The sequence below is a fragment of the Momordica charantia genome, assembly GCF_013281855.1.
Source record: "Momordica charantia cultivar OHB3-1 chromosome 6 unlocalized genomic scaffold, Mcharantia_2.0 BLBB01000006.1, whole genome shotgun sequence".
Classification (NCBI taxonomy): domain Eukaryota; kingdom Viridiplantae; phylum Streptophyta; class Magnoliopsida; order Cucurbitales; family Cucurbitaceae; genus Momordica; species Momordica charantia.
Window position 1 is genome coordinate 11,015,799 of NW_028275164.1, and position 21,702 is coordinate 11,037,500.

A 21,702-nucleotide genomic window follows, 5' to 3' on the forward strand; every position below is an offset into this window, starting at 1 on the left:
GTTAGCGGTTTCACATTCCCAACTCCATCCTTTTACGCTTACCCCAAGCGGAAGAAAAAGCTGACAATCCTCCGGAGGGATGGGTCACTCTTTACCTAAAGATGTTTGAGTATAGTTTTCGTCTTCTTGTTCACCCTTTTATCCAAGAATTTCTTAGCCGCACTGGCCTTGCACCTTCCCAGGTAGCCCCAACGGATCGGGTGTCATTTTTGCCTTAGCTATTCTTTTCTGGCTACGAGCTCGTGAAGCAGACGATCTCGAGCAGCTTAGGACCGACTAGCTTCTTTCCTGTTTTGAGGTGAAGAGAATCTCTAAGAAGCCTGGGCGATACTATCTGTGCACGCGAAAAGGCACACGGGTATCTGGGTCTCAACTCTATAAAAGGGTGGGTAAGAAAGTGATTTTTCGCCTTGGGAGATTGGTTGGCGAAGGACAAGTCTGACCAACCCTTTTTCAATGTTCCCATTAGGCTTGGGGACCTAGGTAAGAGGTCGTATTGCCTTCTGTTCTTCATTATTTTTGTTTAACGAGCTAATCCTTCTTCCTTTTATTTATGATAGTTGCAATCAAGTCAGTGCCTACTCTGACTCAACCCACCTTTGAACTGCTGAAATACTTCAAGGATAGGTTCAACAACGGCAGAAAGGTCAGGACGCTGATCACTGACAAGCTTCTCCACTTTTCGGGCTTTATCGACTACAACCCTATTTTAGCGCCTGTTGAAGCTCAAGACCCAACTCCGAACTAGGTGTGCGGTTTGATTCATCGTTTTTATGCACTTTGACTTTGCAGCAATGGTGTGCGGTTTCGCTAACGCCGTGAAATGCAAGACCAAGGGTGGAACTTGTCCGCCCAAGGTGGCTTCGAGCTCGAACCCTCCTGCTCATCAGGCCGTGAAGGTCACAGTCATTGGTTTTGAATGCCCCTAGGATCCTTCTTTGATGAGAAAAAGGGGTCGTAGTGAATTTATGGAGGTACTCGAGGTTTTCTCTCTGAGGGAGGCTCGAGACGGACCCTTTCCGAAAAGGGTTCAAAAGAAGAAGGCGAAAAAGAACTTATATTCAGAGGGCACCAGATCAGTGGCAAGGAGAAATAGTTTCTTGGATCTTACTGATGATCATGAGGCTCGCATGGGTGGCACTACGGACGTGGAAATACGATTTCGCGTCGAACCCAATAGTGTTGATATGAAGGAGAAGGTAAACCAGATCGACAGCGCCAGTTTCTCTAGGTGCATGAGGTGTGCAATTTGTCTGCGCTCTTGGGTCCGCAGTTCAATGCATGATTGATCTCACTACGGAGGTAAGTGAAAGAGCCGAACTCGATCTGGTGCGTTTATTATTACTTTATCTTATCCTTTTTTAACTTTCTCTTGTCTTGCAGGCTCACGCTGTAGCTTGTCATGCTGCCCTCATTATGAAGGCCAAGCTAGACGAACGTGAGAAGTTGTCGGAGAAGGATAGGGAATCAGTTATGGCAGCTCTAGATTCTACTGCAGCAGCTGAAGGGGAGCTCCTAGAAGTGAAAGCAAACCTCAAGGCTATCAAGGACAAACTTGAGCCCATGGAGGAAGAACTCGAGCAGAGTCATCAAGTGCTTAAGGCTGCTCGGGCGACCAGGGCTTGAGGTCGAGAAGTCTGACCTTCTATGCCACAACACCGAGTTGGAATTGAAGCTTATTGAAGCTCAAGGCAATGTCGAAAGGTGGGAGGCCCGCTTTCAGAATAGTGCCTTCCTTGAGGAGAGTTTCAGGAAGCATCCTGTTGAACGATAATGTGTTCCTTATGTGCAAGTATACACACTCGTTGTAGCAAGTAATAAAAAGTTCAAATCCATAGGAAATGTTTACTAAACACTTTAACAATTCTTCAAGAAAGCTAAAACATAAACGCAAAAATATTTGGGTAACAAAAGAACAAGGACAATATGGAAACTAAAACTACAATGGACAATGAATACTGTAAATCAGGACCAAAATTGGATCTAAATCGCTTTTTAAACAAAATAGTATGAAATGGATATGGTTAACTAACTTCTTTTTAAGAGGGTAAGAGGGAAAGTTGAATGTGACTTTGTCTAGATTGCTCAAACAATGATATAACATTAACAATGTGAGTACTGGCCAAACAGACACGGAGCCTTCCCAGGCTTCTCAGATCTTCTGCTATTAGGGTTTATTGACAAACTTAAACAGCATTTAAAAGCAGTTTATAGCCATGCTAGATGAGTCTTATTCCTATGTACCCAATCTCTAACACAAGAAGAATCTAGCACAAGTTGAAGTTTATCGCTCCTTATTACACTTTTCCAAGAGTTAACAAAGAGATATTCCAACAATGATGATCAAGCATGTTGAAAATCAATTTAATCACAACTGCAACTCAATACTCATCCACTATTAACACTATCAACACAGTATACAACCCAAGAAAAATAGTTCACAATCTTTCCCCCTTGCAAATGGATTTAGCTATGCATAGTCATGGGGGAATAAAAAAAGAAAACAAGAAGAACTACAGGGAGAAAGTAGATGCAAGAGTGAAACAGAGGAGCTGAAGGCTCAGCTCTTTGTGAGTCTCTCTCTCTTTTCTCTGCTTCAACAACAGCTTCAAAACTCCACCTTATTCTTGCCTTTCTCGAATTGACTTGTTCGGAGAATTTCTTGAAGTGAGGGATGATTGATGCAAAAAGTGTGTGTGGAGGCTTCCTTTAATGTTGACTTTTATACCCCCATTTGTTTTTAGGGCAACAAACAACATTCGTGGGCCCCAACTCTCTCACTTCTTGGTGATTTCTTCATTTATTGCAGTAATTCCCCGATTACAGCTTTATCACTATCACTGTCAGTCTGCTGCTTTCCTGCACTTTTTTGGTTGTAATGTTGTAGCATAGTTTATGCTGCAACAAAGAGCCCAAAATTAGAACTTCTAAGAACAATCGCAAGGCTAAGAAGAATGAAAAAGATTGAATCATTTCAAACGACACTTAGTTTATAATGGGTGTTAGTATGACTATCCTTAGCTAATTTATATTGAATTTCTCATCCAAATAACTCTCTTTTGGAGAGTTATCACATCATAACTTCGACGGCTTCGCTAAGGACTTCAGCAATGCGGGTTTCAAATTTTTGATGAAGGGAGTAGCTGCGATGGCCCTCAAGGTCGACCTCGGGCCCTTCAAGAGGCAGTACGTTGCAAGGTGGGCCACTAGTCCCCATGATACTCTTGGCTGCCAAGACTTGGTAGACCGACATGTGATGGAGTTGAAGTCCGAGTATAAGTGCGATGGCGAAGAGGATGACACTGCTGGAGATCTTTAAGACAAGGAGGTGGATGCCCTTTCTCAGCTTGGGATCAACTCTTCCCAAGAGATTGCACTGGTTGACTCCCAAGATATCGACCTGCTGGCCTGTCAAGGGAGAGTTTGGGTCGCACCTCGACAGTAATTGATCGGTCTCCGTCCCTCTTACTTTTCTTCTTTGTTTCTTTTGAACAACAACTCTAATTTTTTGTAATTTTGGGTAAGACTCCAAGATGTATAAGTCTTGGCCTTACCTTTTTTTTTTTTTTTAATGGAGTAGTGTTCTACTAGACTGGCAATGTCCTTTTGATTTTAATAGCTGTTTTTTCTTTCTTGTTCGCACATCATACTTAGTACGTGCACGTCAAACTTAGGAGCACTTGGCCCCCATTTAATTTCAAGTCGAACTAATTAGCATAAAAGACGTGGAATTAAATTAAACAAAGCCATTTAATACGACTAAAACCTTGAAAATTTACACAAGTTCAATTGCCTTTGAACTATTTTACATTTCAAAGGTAGTAGCATTTTAGGTACTAGGCATTCCATGAATGTAGGAGAAAATTCCCCTCAAGGTCGGCCATTATGTAGGTTCCTAATCACACAACACTTTTGACTTCGAATGGACCTTCCCATCTTGGCTCTAGCACTTCGACATGCTTCTGAATTTTTCGGAGGACCAGATGACCGACCTAGAAGCTTCGAGGTTGAACTTGAGTGTTGTAATGTTTGACCATTCGGTTTTGGTACTTCGTTAGGTGCAGCTGTGATAACTGTCACTTCTCATCTAGGAGATCGAGATTAAGTAGTAGTTCCTCCTCATTCTCTGCTGGCTTGTAATAGTCGACCCTTTCTGTTGGCATTCAGATCTCGACGGGCACCATGACCTCGGACCCGAAAGCCAAAGAAAATGGAGCTTCGCCTGTGGACTATCGTGGAGTAGTTCGATAGGACTTCAGGGAGCTCCTCGCCCCATCGCCTTTTTTGTGCTTCCAGCCTCAATTTGAGGTCGCGCTTGATAATCTCATTGATGGCTTCAACTTGTTCGTTTGCCTTAGGATGGGCTGAGGACGAGCTGAGATGGCTGATTCCGAGCTTGGTGTAGAAGTTCTTGAATTTTGTGTTATCGAACTGCTTGATGTTGTCCGTCACAATGGCGTTTGGGATGCCAAAGCGACACACAATATTTGCCTAGATGAAGCTTCTGACCTTGGCCTCGGAAATAGTGGCGAGGGTCTCGGCCTCGGTCCATTTGGTGAAGTAGTCTACTGCTACGACGACATACTTTGTTTGCCCCTGTTGGGACTTTCTCTACTTTCAAAGACTCGTGCAAGCGCACACGGTCACAAGTAATACTTGGTAGTAATCCAAAGTCGAATCCTCAGGGACTTGTTGCTTTTCAAAATCAAGTAATGCAGTGAAATGGTTCAAATATGCAATTGTGATTCAGGAAGAAAAATGTGATGAAATGTTGTTGTTTGGGGTTTTAACTATTGAGCAATTTAATAAAACTCAACCTCCTTGTCTCTTACCTTGGTTTTGATGCAAAACATGGAAAACACATTATGTTGGGAAAAAGCACCGGACGCAATTCCTAACAATTCTTGGAATTTGACTTCTACTCTTTCGCTATCGCTTTTGGTTGCTGCAGAGGCTAGGGTAACCTACAATCATATTCCTATGTGTGATTACAATCCTAAAGAATATTTACCAACTCATTTGCATTATGGGTCAGAGGATCTATGCCTAGGACCATATTTTATACGCTTATGCCTAAGTCACATCCCATATTGGTTTCCTATTATTTTACCTAACTCACATTTCCCGAGGTTGGGCTTTAGTGTATAAATCAAGTTCCCACTAGCCAAATGGAAAAAAGACGTAAATAGAAGTTTTTAGAAACCAACCCAAAAAAGTGTCAGGCGCAATCTGGCCAAAATCTCGAGCGTGTTGAAAATCAAATCATTTGACTAAGGCATTCCACAAGGAGATTGATAACTAATTTAGAACATAATGAAATGAAAGTAAATGCACGAAAACATAGAGAAAGTATTTTTCATTGAATTTAAATGAATAAATAAGTCGTACAAGGAGTTCTAGCTTGACCCTCTTCTCTCTCGAGCGTGAGAGGAGTTGAAACTCGCTAAAGAACTTTAAAAGAGCATAATTAATAAAGAACGGAAGTAAGAACTTGAATTAAAAGCAATATGAAAGGTAAAAGCGTGAAAAACAAAGAAATGAACAACTAGAACGTGAACATAAACCCTAAAAACGTGTTCTACAAGTAGAGAGCATCTACAAGAAGATGAAATGAAGCTTGGAAGGGATGGAATTCTGCTGGATGGATGGCTCCCTTTTATAACACCATAGGTTGGTTGAAACTTCCCTCCATTTTAGCTGGAAAAGGGACCACCTCACTTGGACTTGGATTCACGGTTTTGAACATATGGGAAAGGTCATTCTTCCCCTTCATTAATAAAAACGTGTGTTTTGACACTTTGCCCTCCAAAAATGCACCGGGCGCAATTCTGCAAAAACAAAATTCTGTTATTTTCTTCCAACTTTGACCGCATTTATCTCATATTTTTCCTAAAGTACCATAGTTTGACTTTTATGTAGAAATAATCTATGCATGTTCTACTTTAAGAATGTGTGATCCTTTTTGGCAAATAATAATGGGAAAGGGGTAAAAAACGTGGTCAAGCAGGGCTACGGACACATGTTTCTGTAGTAAAAAGTCAACCCTAACAACCTCTTGCCAAGAAGGAAGGGTCCAATCAGATCTAGCCCCCATTGAGCGAAGGGCTAGGGGGAGGTGATCAGGGTAAGCAATTCGGGCGGTTGATGGATAATGTTTGCAAAGTGTTGATAATTACTGCAAGTCTTCACGAACTCCTTCACATCTTGGTCTAATGTTGGCCAATAGTGCTCTTGTCAGATCACTTTGGCCGATAACGCCTGGCCCCCGAAGGGTTGCCACATACACCTTTATGCACTTACCTTAGGACGTAGTTTCCATCTTCCGCTGTGAGACATCTGAGGAGAGGCAAGGAAAACCCTCGACGGTATAGAGCTCCATCTCGGAGTATATACCGAGCTTACTTTCATGCCACTTTCTTTGTCTCATTTGGATCTTGTAGGACACTGCCCAGGAGTTATCTCTTGATTAGATCCATCCATGACGGAGGTTGTGAATCGATCTCCATCATGTCTGGTTCTAAAATCGAGGGGTGGTCAAGTATCTCCACCGGTATTGACCTGGCGAGGTCGGTCTCTGATTTCCCTTATTTATAAGGGTAAAATGAAACTATTTAGGTGTTGTTTTCTACCGTTTTACACTCGGAAACCATGTTTTAAGCTTGGTTTAGTGTCCAAAACCTTTCATTTGGAGTTATCTTAGATTATACATGCATATAAGCCATTTTTACATACTTTAGATTTGATTTCTAACGGAAATTAGAAATTTGTGTAGAAAAATACAGAGCTAGGCGCCTGGCGCCTTCCCTAATCCCGAGATTACCCTTAATGTAAAACGCAAGTTTTGGTGTTTGTTTGAAGCTTCCCCAAGCCCCTCCACGTATCTTCCATGTACTGAAGATTGCTAATTCAACAACAAACCAACTAAAAGGTGTTTTAAAGGAATGGCTCTCCATGAAAGTCTCAATCTCTTGACCGACTTGAAGCTCGCTATAAATACAGCATCTCCCTCTCTTCATTCATCATCATCAAGTGATGATTTTCAGCTTTAGACATTTCCTCTCAGCTTATTTACGTTTTCCCTTTAAGTTTTAAGTTGTTATTCTTTTAAACTTTGCTTATTTCAAGTTCATCATTTATTTTCCAGCTTGTTATTCTTGAATTGTAAGTTTGATTTTATTCAATTAAAATTCCAACAAGTTCTTTGATATTCATCTCTCTCCCTCTCTCATTATAAAGTTGTAATCACACAATCTTGTGAAATCGATTGTGTATTGCTCCCCAATCTTGAAAGAGAACGGGTTAGGGTCATTCGGGTTACAATTCCATCATTTTCAGCTTGTTTTAATTCTATTCATCTTTTAATCATGTCGTCTACTTCCAGCAACATTAAATTATGTTTTTCCTTTATTGTCATGAGCTAAATTTATTTTTCTCAAACTCGATTATGGATGATTAGCTAATGTTTTTAAAATCCAACAATTCAAAAGGCGTTTTCCTCATCTTTTATCACTTCAGGTTGTTTTCCTAAGTTAAAACTACTTGATTTGGCCAATTAATGTTTTAACCAAGCATTAATACTGAAAGGGTTGATACATTTTCACAACTTTAATGATTTAACTTTAGAGAGAAATACTTTAGACATAAAGACTTCGCTCGGGTAGCCTAGACATAGGACCTCGACCTTAGGTTACAGTTGGTTTTTATTAAATTAAGTTTACTTTTCTAATAGACATATTAGGGATGAACTTATACCTTCAAAATCACTGAGACATAAGAAGATGGTGAAGCAAAATCGATGAAAAATATTGAGAGGTGCCTGGCGCCTAGTTGGAAAAAATTGCCATATTTTTAGCTAATTCGAAGTAACTAGGCTTGGTTTATTGCATTGAGTCTTAAAATACCAAAACCAACATTATCATTGATATTTGTTACCCCAAATTCAATTGCAAAGTCACCGATCAATATCATTTTCATTAATAAGACTTCAATTGTCCCTCTGGATCGATACTCGAAATACTCATTCCGTTTTACTACTTGTGACAGGTGTACACTTGTGCTATTTCATTTATTTTCATTCAAAAATCTCAAACAGTGTCGTAAGATGATGTCAATTTGGCTAACGCATCTATGTTTGAGTCTCGGATCTAAGGCTCTGGCTCACCTCGTAAGTCTTGAACTAAGCAAGGTGCGACCTGACTTTACTCAAGTATTTCTCCATCCGAGAGTCTCTTGCTTGGTATTCCTCCTTGACTTGGTTCACAATCAACTGCGAGTTACTGTAAACTTGGATGTGGTTGGCTTCGAGTCCCTTGGCCATGTGGAGGCCGCTCAACAGGGCCTCGTACTCGGCCTCATTATTTGAGATACTGAAATTAAACCGGAGGGCATATTCAAAGCACATCTCATCACGTGCGAGCAGGAGCACACCTGCACCGCATCCTTTATAATTAGAAGACCCATCGACGTGTATGGTCAAGGGCAAGTCGGAGTCAACAGGGGCGTGAGTTCGGATATGAAGTTTGCGGCTGCTTGCCCCTTCATGGTCATTCGATGTTCGAACTGGATGTCATACTCACTCAACTCCACTGCCCACTTCATCAACCGACCAGATGCCTCTAGCTTATGGAAGATTTGCTTCAAAGGTAAGTTCGTGAGCACAGTCATGGTATGGGTCTAGACGTAGGGCCTGAGTCGCCACGCGACTATGACTAGAGCAAGAGCCAGTTTTTCCATTTGAGGATATCTATTCTTGGCCTCAGTCATAACTTTACTCCTATAATAGACCGGACTCTGGCGCACTCCTTTCTGCTTGATCAGGGTCGAGCTGACTGCCTTGTCGGACACGGCCAGATATAGCTGCAACTTATGACCTGGCAATGGATTTGCCAGTAATGCGGCTGAGCAAAGGTAGGACTTGAGCTGTTCAAAAGCCTCATCGCCTGTCCATTCAAATGACCATTTCTTCCGTAGCACTTTGAAGAAAGAGAGGCACTTGTTAGTGGATCTGGAGACGAACCTATTAAGGGCGGCAATTCTTCCATTCAAACATTGCAGCTGCTTAAGTTTCTTTGGTGCCTGCATCTCAAGCACGGCCTTGATTTTCTCAGGATTGGATTCGATTCCTCGGTTATTCACCATAAAGTTGAGGAAGTTTCCAGAAGAGACTTCGAAAGCGCACTTGACCGAGTTGAGATTCATCTGGTACTTACGAAGAACTTCAAATGCCTCAGTCAGGTCAGCCAGGTGCGACCTGACCTGTTTACTTTTGACCAGCATGTCATCCACATACACCTCCATGTTGCGACCGATCTGGTTAGCGAACATTTTGTTCACTATCCTTTGGTAGGTGGCACATGCATTCTTTAGGCCAAACGGCATGACCTTGTAACAAAATAGGCCCTGATCAGTTATGAAGGAAGTTTGAGCTTGGTCGGGCTCGTACATCTTGATTTGATTGTATCCGGAGTAGGCATCCATAAAAGTGAGCAGCTCGTGCTCGGTCGTTGCGTCTATGAGTTAGTCAATCCTTGGGAGTGGAAAACAATATTTGGGGTATGCCTTGTTTAGATTTGTGAAATCTACACACATTCTCCACTTTCCATTAGATTTTTTTAACGAAGACTACGTTAGAGAGCCACTCGACAATTATATATTCAACTTTCAAAAGCTTATTAACTTCCTCAACTATTATATCAGTCTTCTCCTTATTTACAGGTCTTCTTTTCTGTTTAACAGGTCGAAATGATGGGTCGATGTTGAGGCGGATGCACCATTATCTTCGAATCAATACCAGACATGTCTTCATGAGACCATGCGAATACGTCCGAGTTGGACCTTAGAAAGGCGATGAGTTCTTCCCTATCGGTGGCCCCCAGCTTGGTGCCTATGCTCACTTGCTTCTCTAGTCTGAGCAAGGGAACAAGTTCAAGCTCTTCAATTGGTGCAGCAACTTCATAGTGGTGCCCCTTATACTGCTCGTCTTCGGAAGGCGGGACAAATTTGGTGGGCAGGGTTACCTCTTCCTCTAAGGCACAAGCTATCAACCCTTTGAATGTTGCAGCATAGCACTATCTTGACGTCTTCTGCTCGCCTCGAACCATACTGACCCCATTTGGAGTTGGATACTTCATAACCTGGTGAACAGTCGACGGAATGGCTTGAAATGCGTGGATGATGGGTCGCCAAAAAATGGCGTTGTATGCAGACCTCCATCAACCACCACGAACTCGACCATGTTGGTGACTTGGGTGTCGCCTTGGCCAATTGTGATGGGCAGGTCAATGCACCCCTTAAGGGTGACAGTCTCCCCTACGAATCCGACTAGAGGTGTCAGACTCTTCTTCAATTGAGCTCAGATCCATCCCAATGCCACATAAGTTGTGAGTGATAGAACATTGGTGGATGCACCCTTCGAACCTGAACATGGTCAATCGGGGGGGAAATTTCCAATGCATCATTATGAGGCAAATGGACTCCCTCCAGGTCGGAGTCGGAAAAATAGATGGGGCAAGTCGGCCTTTGCACTTAGACAGTGCACACGTCGTGTCTGGCCTCTCTAGCCAACTTTTTTCTTTTGTTTCCGAATTGGCCCCTACTGGGACCTTTGAAAATAGTGTTGATGACCATTGGTCGGTCATCTCTGTGAGGTGGTGTCCTTGAACACCTCATCTCTTCTTTGTTTTCTACCAAGCTCGATCTTGGCTTTCCAACAAACTTCTTGAAGTAACCATATTGAATAAGGTCTTCAATCTGGCACTTCAGCTCGAAACAACTTGTGGTATCATGGGCGTGATCTCTGTGAAAACGGCAGTACCTATCTTTGTTTCGCTTCTATGGATCTCTTCTAAGCTTTGCAGGGCACTTGAGGAGCTTCTCCATCCCGGTTTCCTCAATATTTGTTAATATCTCCAAGATCAGAATGGTTGTTGGGGTGTAATATTCGTAAGGTCGGCTCCAGTTGAAGCCCGAGTCCGAACCTCTATAGTCAGACCGACCTTGGGAGGACTGGGCATTTGATCCTTTGTCCTTAGATTTAGAATCGTGTTTCCCTCTGTCTTAATTACCAGAATTCTTTTGATCGGATTTCTTCTCTGTCTAGCTTACCTTTGTTCGGAGCAGCTCCTCACCGTCAATCACTTTCTTAGCCTTCTACAAGACCTCAGCAAAAGTTATCGGGTGCGTCCTCTCCCAGCTTGACGTCAGCGTCTCATAGGCCAGGCCAGTGAGGAAGTAGCACGGAATCATCTGACCAACGCGTGACCTTGCTACTCATCTTGGAATCGAGTCACGTACTCTTTAAGAGTCTTGTCCTCCTTCTATCGGATGATGGCGAGATGAGTGACTATTTTTCGATCATAGTGCCGAAAAGATAACTGGCTTATGAACTCTTTCCTCAGCGGTCAAGATCGACCTGGCCGGTAGCCTTTTATACCAGAGTCGTGCACTTCCAGTCATAGCGATCTAAAATGCACGGCACTTAATGGCGTCTGAGGTCGCCTAGAAGTCCATGAGGCCTTCGAAAACCTCAACATAGTCTTTTGGGTCATTAGACCCGTCATACGGCTTCATTGTCGACATTTTGAACTTTGCATGAATGGGTGCTTCGAGAATGTCTCAAGTGAATGGCAATTCGCCCATTTCGCCATCATCAAACACATTCTCTTTCTTCTCGCACCTCACTTTGAGGGCTGTGACCTGTGCATCAAATTTGCTTTTCATCAAGTCGAACTCTTCTCTCGTGATCACCCCTTCTGGTACAAGCCGGTTGTAGTGAGACTGAGCTTTGAAATTTGTATTTCTTCACGAGCAAGAAGGAGAGACGTCCTCGCCTATAAAGGTAGAGTTCTTCTTCTTCTCAGCCAAGTGTTTTCTCAAGTCTCTCTCCTAGCGACTGTAGTCGGCCCCTCCATCATCTTGGATATTTATTGTCATCAGGGTGGAGAGGTGGATCTGGGGATTCACCCTCTTAATGCTGATCGTCCCCATCCACTAGTACCCTAGATTGGGACCCGACGCGATTGGCTCGCATCATTTCATTGTAAGATTCTTCCATCGTGCACACCCGATTACGCATGTCATCGAGCTCGCGTTAGAGGGTGGCAAGGACACTAGGATCTACGGTCGGAATGAACTTGCGTAAAGTCCTTTTTGATGTTCCACCTCGACCACGGTAGGCCTTGGTCTGTCACGGATGAGTGGGAGGTAGGGCCGTGTTCGCGATCTGGTCCGACCTACGAGGTCGGTCATCTCCCTAACCTCCTTGGACATGATCCTCCGCTACCTTAGCATCGACCTACGCTGGAGGCCGTTGTTGCCATTCAGACCGCGACGGTCCACAAAGTGAACAGAAACAGCTGGCTGAACCATCTCGGGTTGATTCGTAATTAGGGATGACTTGGAACGTCATCCCCATAGATGGCCCCAAATGTTTATGTAAAGAAATGCACAAGGTAAAATCTTAGTCAAGGTCGAACTCGGTCCAAGCTCCGACTCTTTGCACAATGGGAAGACTTCCACAAGAGGGAAAAATCTCCAACGCTCAAGTCAGTAAACAACTCGACACTACAACAAATCTTGGTTTTAATATCGGACAAAAAAAACATGGAGGAAATGATGTCGGACAAAAAAAGCAAGGAGGAAACCATGTCAGACAAAGTAAAAAATGCACCAATTTTATTATTATTATTTTTTAAAGTATCCATGTCAGGCCTAGCCCGCCATTGTAAGTTTAGTTTTAATGGCGGGCCAGGTCCGACATGGATAATGTGTGATTTTAACCCTAACTTCAAAATTTCACCCAAAATTTTACGCTCGATATTTTTTTGCCTCTCACCTCCCTTTGCAGCACGAGAAACTCTCTCTACCATCGTTGTGAACCCAGCTCTATTGCTTTGGAACGGCAAACGAAGAACCACGTATGGCGGTGCAAGCGACGGTCCAGCAGTGAGGAGTGATTTTTCGACAGCGGTGAGCTACGATTCGGCGTTAGACGGCGACGACGAGCGAATATATTAGGCAGTGACAACAGCATCGAAGGTTCTGTTCTTCCTTCTCTTCTCTTCCCTAGTATTTGCTCGTTTTTATCTCCTTCCAGTTTGGTAACTTCTCATTTTCTTCTGGTTTGAGTTTGGGTTATTTTATCTATAACTTCTAATTTTTTTTTCTCTTTCTCTGTTATGCCCTGTTTCACGAATGAAAAAAAAATTAATTGAGTTTAGATGAGAAGGGAAGGGAAGGGAAGGGAATGAGATAATCTTGTTTGTTGGACGGAGAAAAAGACCCATTTCACACACATTCCATTAATCTTGTTCACACACATTCCATTAATCTTGTTTGTTTGTTGGTAACGCAGATGGAGTATAAAGAGAGAAAAAAACTTTTAAATTTGGCTAGAGTGGGAAAGTTGTATAAGAAAAGATGGTTCTTTTACTTTCTCTCTCCTTCTGTGTGTTATGTTTAGTTTTGCTATGAACCCATCAATAAGAAAAAGAGAAAGGAGGAAGCTGGTAGATGTATAAGGCGGGGGAAAGAGAAATTTTAGGATTTTTCTCAAGATTTTAATTTTGCCCTTCCATGCGTTACTCTCGTCTCCAAAAATGAGAGAGAGAGACTTATAAAGGGATTTTGAAAGAAGGGTATTAAGAATAGGGTGTGCACTAGTAAAAATTTGGGTCTCGTAACGTGACGCTTTCGGGTAAGCCCACCAAAAATCAAAAACTCCTCCGTCAGCTGCTATTGTTAAACAAAAAGGAAAAAGAAAAATGTGTGGGAAATGTATTCTCTATTCTCATCTGATTAAAACTTTTCTCTACTCCCATCATTCAAAGAATGAATTGGCAACCTCCAACATATTTTCGAAATGTGGTTGTGGGTGGGAAATGCATAATAACCAAAAGAACAGGCAGCAAGTCCAATGGAAGAAAAAGAAGAGAGAAATGTTTTTTTTTCTGGGAAATAACTGTAAGCTAGCAAATCCAAAACTATTGTGAGTGTAACTAAGAGAGTTGGAGAACTTATGAATTTTGTTAAAGCATCATGCTCACCTAACTTGTCACTAATTTAATTAATTTGATACATTCTGTTTCTTTCATAACCTTCCATGTTTACTAGCTACCACTTTACACAACCCACTTTATCAATCTTTTTTTTCTTAATTACTTCTATTTTGCTTCTTAAGAGCCCAACAAAGTACACAAGCTTAACCATTGTCTTTTTTTTTTGTAGATTAAACTTTCATAAATTTAGTACTGGATGAGTTGTGGATGACAAAAAATACTTTAATGTTGCCACTAAAGAATGTGCCGCTCGAATTGTAAGTTTCTATGTTTTTTATTTCAACGAGATTTAGAAAGTGGGATGCTTATGATAATATGATGATAAATATTTGTGATAGGATGAGTTGGCTACAATACACAAGGGCGAAGATGTTTTAACTGAAGCATTAGGAACCCCCGAACATAGAGGCCGTGCGAGGGGATTAGGTGAGTTTGTTTCACCATCCCTATATTTTAATGTTGCCAAAAGAAAGTCAGATTTGAGATTGCAACCTCTAAGACCAAGCCGAATTGAAGACTCAGAGCTCACAACCAAAAAAATCCACAACTAAAGTCAGTAATGTCTCAAAGAAAAATGAGAAAGGGAAGGAAGTTGTCAATGCACCTACTAAAGTTTTTATCCCGGATAAACAACCAACAATGGTAACTAATTTGTTTTAGTTTTGACACTTACTGTTTTTGGGCACGACACTTAGCTTTTTTGTGCATAATAATTAGTATTTTGCTTTTAAATTTTCTATGGGAAAACCGTGTCATCTAGCTATTGGATCAGTGGAGAACATTGTTGCAGTTGGCACAGTATTTGATAATGACGTTGAAAGTCCAACAATTCATGGAGTGCCATTGGTAGCTTCGTGGCATGGCCTCGTCGACTAGTAATTTTAAATGAGGAGAAAAAGGTATGTCTTGTTCTAACTTGAGTGAAGTTTTAACTTTTCGTTTGTTAAATGTTGTTTGTAATTTTGTTTGTCAATGGTTCCTTATCCTCGAACATCCAAACCAAGAACACAATCATCTGAACATATTGATGTCCACATGACTATTAAACTCCTAAATCAATATGTCGTGCGTTCAATGAACAACAAGGATGTAATTGAATTAAATATCAGTGATTACATATTTGGAAGGGAGAAGATCATTAGTTTAACACGTGATGACATCATGCAATACTGCGAGATGATTGAAATAGGCTATATGTGTGTACTCACGTACATCGCGTAAGTATACTAAATCTATTTCATATCTTAACTTCGCTAACTATGAAGTTTAATGTTTTACAATTATATGTTTAGGTATCTTTGGAATGAATGTGAGGAGGAGACACATAAGGAGTTCTTGGTGGTTGACCCGACAACATTGTACCACAAATGATGTCTCAAGAAACTTGTTCTAAATCTAGCCAACATGTTAGACATGAGTAACTTGGAACAATTAGTACTCATCCCACGTAATGGCAGGTAAGCTAGCAATTTAACTTGATTTTACTTATTTATAGTTTCTTTTATCCATCCATGAATGTAATATTATCATGTTGTTTATTAATAGTTTTCACTAGAAGTTGTTTGTTATACATCTTCGAGAGAATTGTGTTTATGTATTGGACTCTCTAAGAAGTAAGATTCAAGAAAATTGAAGGGAATTATAAACACGTAGGTGTCTTGAACTCTTATAGTTATAATTTTTATAATTATGTCATTCTAATGTTTCAAATTATTTAGATGATTGAAAATGTGGCAAGCTCAACACTCTATTTAACATTATCGCAGTACTACAATTTGGAAACATGTGAAGGTAAACTTGCATTTGATTACATTTTAAATATGCTCAAATTTGCATTGAAATCCTTTGTTAACTCATAATTATGTTATTTTTCAAATTTTCTATATGTAGTGTCCTCGACAACTAGGTTCTATCGAGTGTGGGTACTATTTGCAAAAGTATATACGAGAAGTAGTGCGGAATCCTAATACTCTCATAACTGAACTTTTACGTATTATCATATACCTTTATGTGTTTATATATGCTTTATCCTTATATTAATTAGTATCATCTTTCTTTTTTTTTGTAGTTTAATACAAAAAAATGCCTACAAACAAGAAGAAATCGACGTGTTGGACGATTTGCGTAGTACCGATGGATTCATTACTTTTGTTTATTTGATGTAAGTATTTGGTTCGGGTTACTTTCTGTAGTACTACTTAGCAGATTTGAAATAATTGGTCTTGTTTATAATATATAGAAGTTTTTGGATTGTTATGTTGAATGTAGTTTTGTTTGAGGGACGGGCGGTCCAATTTGTTTATGTGTGAAGAGTGTTAATATAGAAGTGTTTGATTGTTGCTGAATGTAGTATATTATTGTTTTCCAAGTTAATTTTGAGTTATTCTAAAGTAGAGACGTCATGTCGAAATTTGTACTTGTTTGATCAACTCTTAAATAATTGTGTTTTGAGTTCAAGGTTAGTTTTTGAGTTAAGTACTTTTAGAATAGATCATGCTGTTGAAATTAGTTTTAGTTGCATATTATGTTTTGAGAGTTTCAATAATATTGAGATATTATTTTGTGTCAATAAGTACGAAGGAGATATATTGGTTCGTTAGTTTTGAGTTCTATTTTAGAGTGGGGGAGGTCATGTTGAAATTTGTACTTTTTTATTGTTTGTGTTTTGAATCTAAAGGTTCGTTTTTTAGTTAAGTTTTTCAAATAGATCATGATGTTGAAATAGTTAGTTTTAGTTACATATTAGTTTTTGAGTTGCAATAATATTGAGATATTACTTTGTGTGATTAGGTTGGAAGGAGATATATGGTTGGTTAGTTTTGAGTTATATATTCTAAAGTGGAGAGGTCATGTTGAAATTTGTACTGATTATTATTTGTGTGTTTTGAGTCTAAGGCTAGTTTTTTAGTTAAGTTTTAGAATAGATATTGCATTTGATATGAACGTGTTAAGAGTTTTAGTTGCATATCAATTAGCTAATTTTAATTGCAATATTGAAATATTATCATAGATCTAAAGGAAATATAGTTGGTTAGCCACGTCTCGGCAACCAACTATTTTTTTAATTAAATTATTCACGAAATAATGACGGTCAATGTCTGTCATGAAATATAGTCATTTCACAACGAACATACGAGAAGTAGATACAATGACGTACATACAATGACGCTCAAATGATGACGTACAAACAATGACGCACAAACGATGACATACAAACAATGTCGCACATATAATGACGGGTAAAAACCACCATGCAAAATTAAACGAAACAAGGACACTCGTAAAGATGTCGGTCAATGCCCGTCATTGTTATCCTTCCATGACGGGTATGCCCGTCATGGAAAGGAAGATTCACATGACGGGCAATGCCCGTCATGAAAAGGCCAATGTGTTGTAGTGCGGACTCAATATAAAGTTCGAGGAGAAATTTGATACCTGGGATGGAAATGGGGTCTTCTATTTATAGGCGTGGGGTTCGACAGACCTTATGATCGGCGGTTATCTTTGTCGTTTCGCATATCGAACCTATCGGGTCACTCAGGTCGAACTCGAGCTAGTCGAACCGTTTAGCAAGTAGGAAATTGTGCTAAAAATGGCTATGTCTCTCACCTAAGTCGGTTCGAGGTGGAGCTGCCAAGTTATGCAAGCTTATTTCGGCAAATATCTGTCCTCCACGTGGCATCACAATTTCTTCCACCAAACATAACTAGTACAAAGTTCAAGAAGAAATCGAAGAGGTTCAAATAGAATGTGCAAGTTTTGTTGGAAGATTTAGGTAGGCTTACTTATGGATGCATCAATTTTGTTTGTTTGATGTTAAATAGTTGAGTTACTTTTTGTCTAGAATTGAAATACTTATAACTGTTGGATATGTTGTTAAATGTAGTTTGTGGAGGGATGAGTGGTCGTATTACAATTATATTACATGTATAGAAGTGTGAGATGTTGTTGTTGAATTTTGATTTGTCAATGGATGGGTTGTCATACTTGTTTTATGTTTACTTATGTGTGTTATAGAAGTAAAAAAATAAATAAATAAAAAGTGTTACATCTTATCGTATTTCAGGTGTTGATTTGGTTTATTTTCGTAGAAGCCATGTTGAAATTTTGACTTTTTTTAAAGTTAAATTTGATAAATGAGTATTAAGCCTTTATTGTAACTTTATTAGAATATATTAATGAGATTCTTGGAGTGTGGATAAGTTATATATCTTGAATATAACTAGTTAGTTAACTATTGTGTAAAAGACTATTGAGATTTGTGCATAACACCAGAAACGAGAAAGGATTGTTGGTTTGCCCACATGAGAAACAAAATTTTTTTTTATTAAATTATTAACCAAATGATTACGGGCATTGCATGTCATTGAAAATGTATAAATAATGACAGACATATTTAATGGCGGATAGCTACAATAACAATTAAATAGATGTTGGTCCACGACGGACATCATAAGCAACTGTCATTGTAGGCTACAATGTCGGTCGTCTATAATGACAGGCTACGTCCGTCATTAATATTTGTTCGATATAAAAACCTACAATAACACTCGATGTCCAACATCGTTGCCCTTTAATGACGGGTCATGCCCGTCATTAAAACCCGATTTTGTAGTAGTGTGCAGAATCTAGGGCAATCTACCACTACATTTGCGAGAAGCACGAAGGAACCCAACCATAAATAATCCCAACACGGACTAAAGTTGTCAAACGAAGGAGAGCCAACGGCAATTCCAATATTTTGTTATATTTTCAAATTTAGAAAGAGGGTGACATTTTTTAAATATATAAAATAATTTTGCTAGCCAATGTAATTATCCTTATTTTTGTTATTTTTTCGTGAAAAGAATATTAAAAGTATTATTAAAAAAATTGGCAGTCATGGTTCTTCCCCAACATCGGTCCGATCCGACCCTGGAGGAGGGTATGGGAAATTCTGTACTCGGAGGTTCGATGAAATTTCTTTTGTAGCAATCGGAAAATAAAAATGGGAAATTTTTTTCTTATTTTCCGAAGGATATTTCTGTAATTTTGTTTCCACATAAATATTGACAATGACACTTTTTGTTTTAATTATTTTTCTTTTGTAGTGCGAATGAGATTAAAGTAAAAATTTATTAATTTTTTCTAGTGTACAAATTGAATTTTTTTTCCTCAAATTTTATAAGATAGGGCAAATGGACGAAATTTTCCTTTCACCACAACTTTTCGTTTTTTGTTTAAAAATATAGGTGACAGTATCTTTTTTCTTGTTACATTTGAGTTTGAGATTAATTTAGATTAATCTATTTTAGTACAATTTTTTACTTGCTACTATATTTGAAAAGACATAATCTATTTATATATGGAAATCATCTATATTTTATTTTTAAGGTGGTCGTGGTTAAGAATGTTCATTCTTCCATTAAATGGGGTAAGGATGAGAATACGCTCCCCATCCACACACATAGTATGTGCAATGACCATTAAAATGAAATATTTTTACTTAGTGGTTTAAGAATTGTTTTGAAGAGAATTTAACAGGTAAATAAGGATTTATTTTCATTGAGAATTAATTTTCATTGAGACGTAAGCAATTAAAAATTGATTTTTAAAAAATTTAAAATAAGTAATGGAGAATAATTTTACGGATGGAGAATTAAATGAGAGACAGAGACGGGGAAGCCTTCCAGTACCCGCCGTGTGAACACCCCTCATCATGGTTGACACCAATTCCACAGAGCAATTAAGTTTGCTTGGTCATAAATTGTGTGGAAATTTTGCGCCGGACGAAGCACTAAATGGGCAAGAGCAGAAGGCAAGTGAAGGAGAAGCCACCAATCCCATTTATTTTTCAATCTTCTTGTGTAACTGTTTGCTCCAACTTTTCCCTCCATCGTCATGCAGGTCTTTCCACCTGCTCTATTGTATTTCTTGCAATCATGGTCATTTGGACTTACTTTCTTGCTTCCTATCTTCAGTTTTACTCTGCAAGTTATTCTCATTCCTATGGGGTTGCGTAGAAAGTACAGCTCCAACAATGCCCTCCGCTTGCTTCTGTTGCTTTTTTATTTGTCCGCAGACTGGGCCGCCACCACTTCGCTCGGCACCCTCGTTAAGTTCTATGGCAGCTACGAAGATGCCTTCTTCGGACGACTCTTCATCTTGGCGCCATTTATGCTGCTCCACCTCGGTGGCTCGGACACCATTACCGCCTACTCCATGGAAGACAACGATCTCTGGTACAGGTCCTTTTTTGGTTTCTTTGTTCAAGTTGGGATCGCGTTTTACATCCTTCTACTAGCTTTGCAACCCCAACATCTGGATTTTTTGGGGATTCCTATATTTGTGGCTGGGATCATCAAATATGGCGAGAGGATTTGGGTTTTCAGATCTACTTCTACCCAGCGCCTGCCAGACCTATTGCTTTCAACTACTCGTTTCAGTCCTATACAAATCAACGCTGCAAAGTCTAAGCATTTGCATCTTGAATTTCCCATACAAATCAACGTCGATCATGAAGCCACACAAAACCCTCATTTCAGTCACCTTCACTTGCTGCATATTGCTTATTATTTCTTCAAAACAAACAAATTCCTGTTTGTAGATTTGACTCTGACCTCCTATGATCTTCAACAAAGCCTTCACTACTTTATGCAATTTGACTCTAGAGAAGCTTTCAAAGTCATTGAGCTTGAGCTTGGATTTATGTATGATTTCTTCTACACAAAAGCCTCAATCATCCATTCTCGTTGGGGTCCTATTCTTCGTCTTACTACCTTATTTTCCATTGTTGTTGTCATTGTCACCTTTCATATAGACCACTTCGATCCTGGATTTAATAATCCATTGACCAATATTTTGACATTAATCCTGCTCTATGGAGCTTTGAGTCTTGAGATCTCTTCGTTTATTTTGTTTCTATGCTCAGACTGGAATGTAATCCGGTTGACCAAGAGCTCTTACTCTCTCGCTCATTTGACATTTAAAGCTATCTCTCGTTGCGGATGGTCTGTCAAAAAATATAGGTGGTCAAATTCTGTTCGACAGTACAATTTAATATCTTGTTGCTTGAAAGAGACCAAATATGGGAGATACTGCAAGTACTTTAGAACTTCTTACATCTCCAAAATCATGACAGCTTCACGAAACATCTCTGATGAACTCAAAACACGGATCTTTCAACAACTAACGCAAAAGTTGGAAGTTAATGAAGAGAACAGAAAGCTACCTGGTTGGATTCTAAGAAAGCACAACTGTTATAACCAACTTGGCTGGAGTCTGGAATTAGATTCCGACCAGAGCATCCTCCTCTGGCACATTGCTACCAATATCTGCTATCATCGTGATAAAGAAACTGAGGCATCAAATTGTTCTCTTCTTGAGGATGGCACATTGCTGTCTGATTTTTTGACCTACCTTTTAGTGTATCATCATTCGTTATTTCTCGATGGGATGAGTGAAATAAGATTTTGTGAAACTGTTGACAGTGCAATTGAATTTATGCAGCAGAGAAAATCCATAGAAACAACTAGTGATGCTTGTAAGAGTATGTTGGATTTGGAGACGAGTACGGTGTACAAAGATGCTGGCAACTCAGTCTTCTTTGGTGGGTGTCGGTTGGCGCGAGAGCTTCAAGGGCTAGAAGGGTGTGAGAGATGGGAAATAA

General features: G+C 39.7%; 1 protein-coding gene across 1 annotated transcript in view; it reads left to right on the forward strand.

Moving 5' to 3' along the window:
- Positions 1–19,739: 19,739 nt before the first annotated feature.
- The window catches only part of LOC111012216 (uncharacterized), a 2,338-nt gene continuing 375 nt past the window's right edge, over positions 19,740–21,702 (forward strand). Inside the window, exon 1 of the mRNA XM_022286279.2 lies at positions 19,740–21,702. This exon is cut by the window's right edge and continues 375 nt beyond it. Within this exon, the coding sequence (XP_022141971.1) occupies positions 19,935–21,702 (1,768 nt within the window). The 5' untranslated portion in view covers positions 19,740–19,934.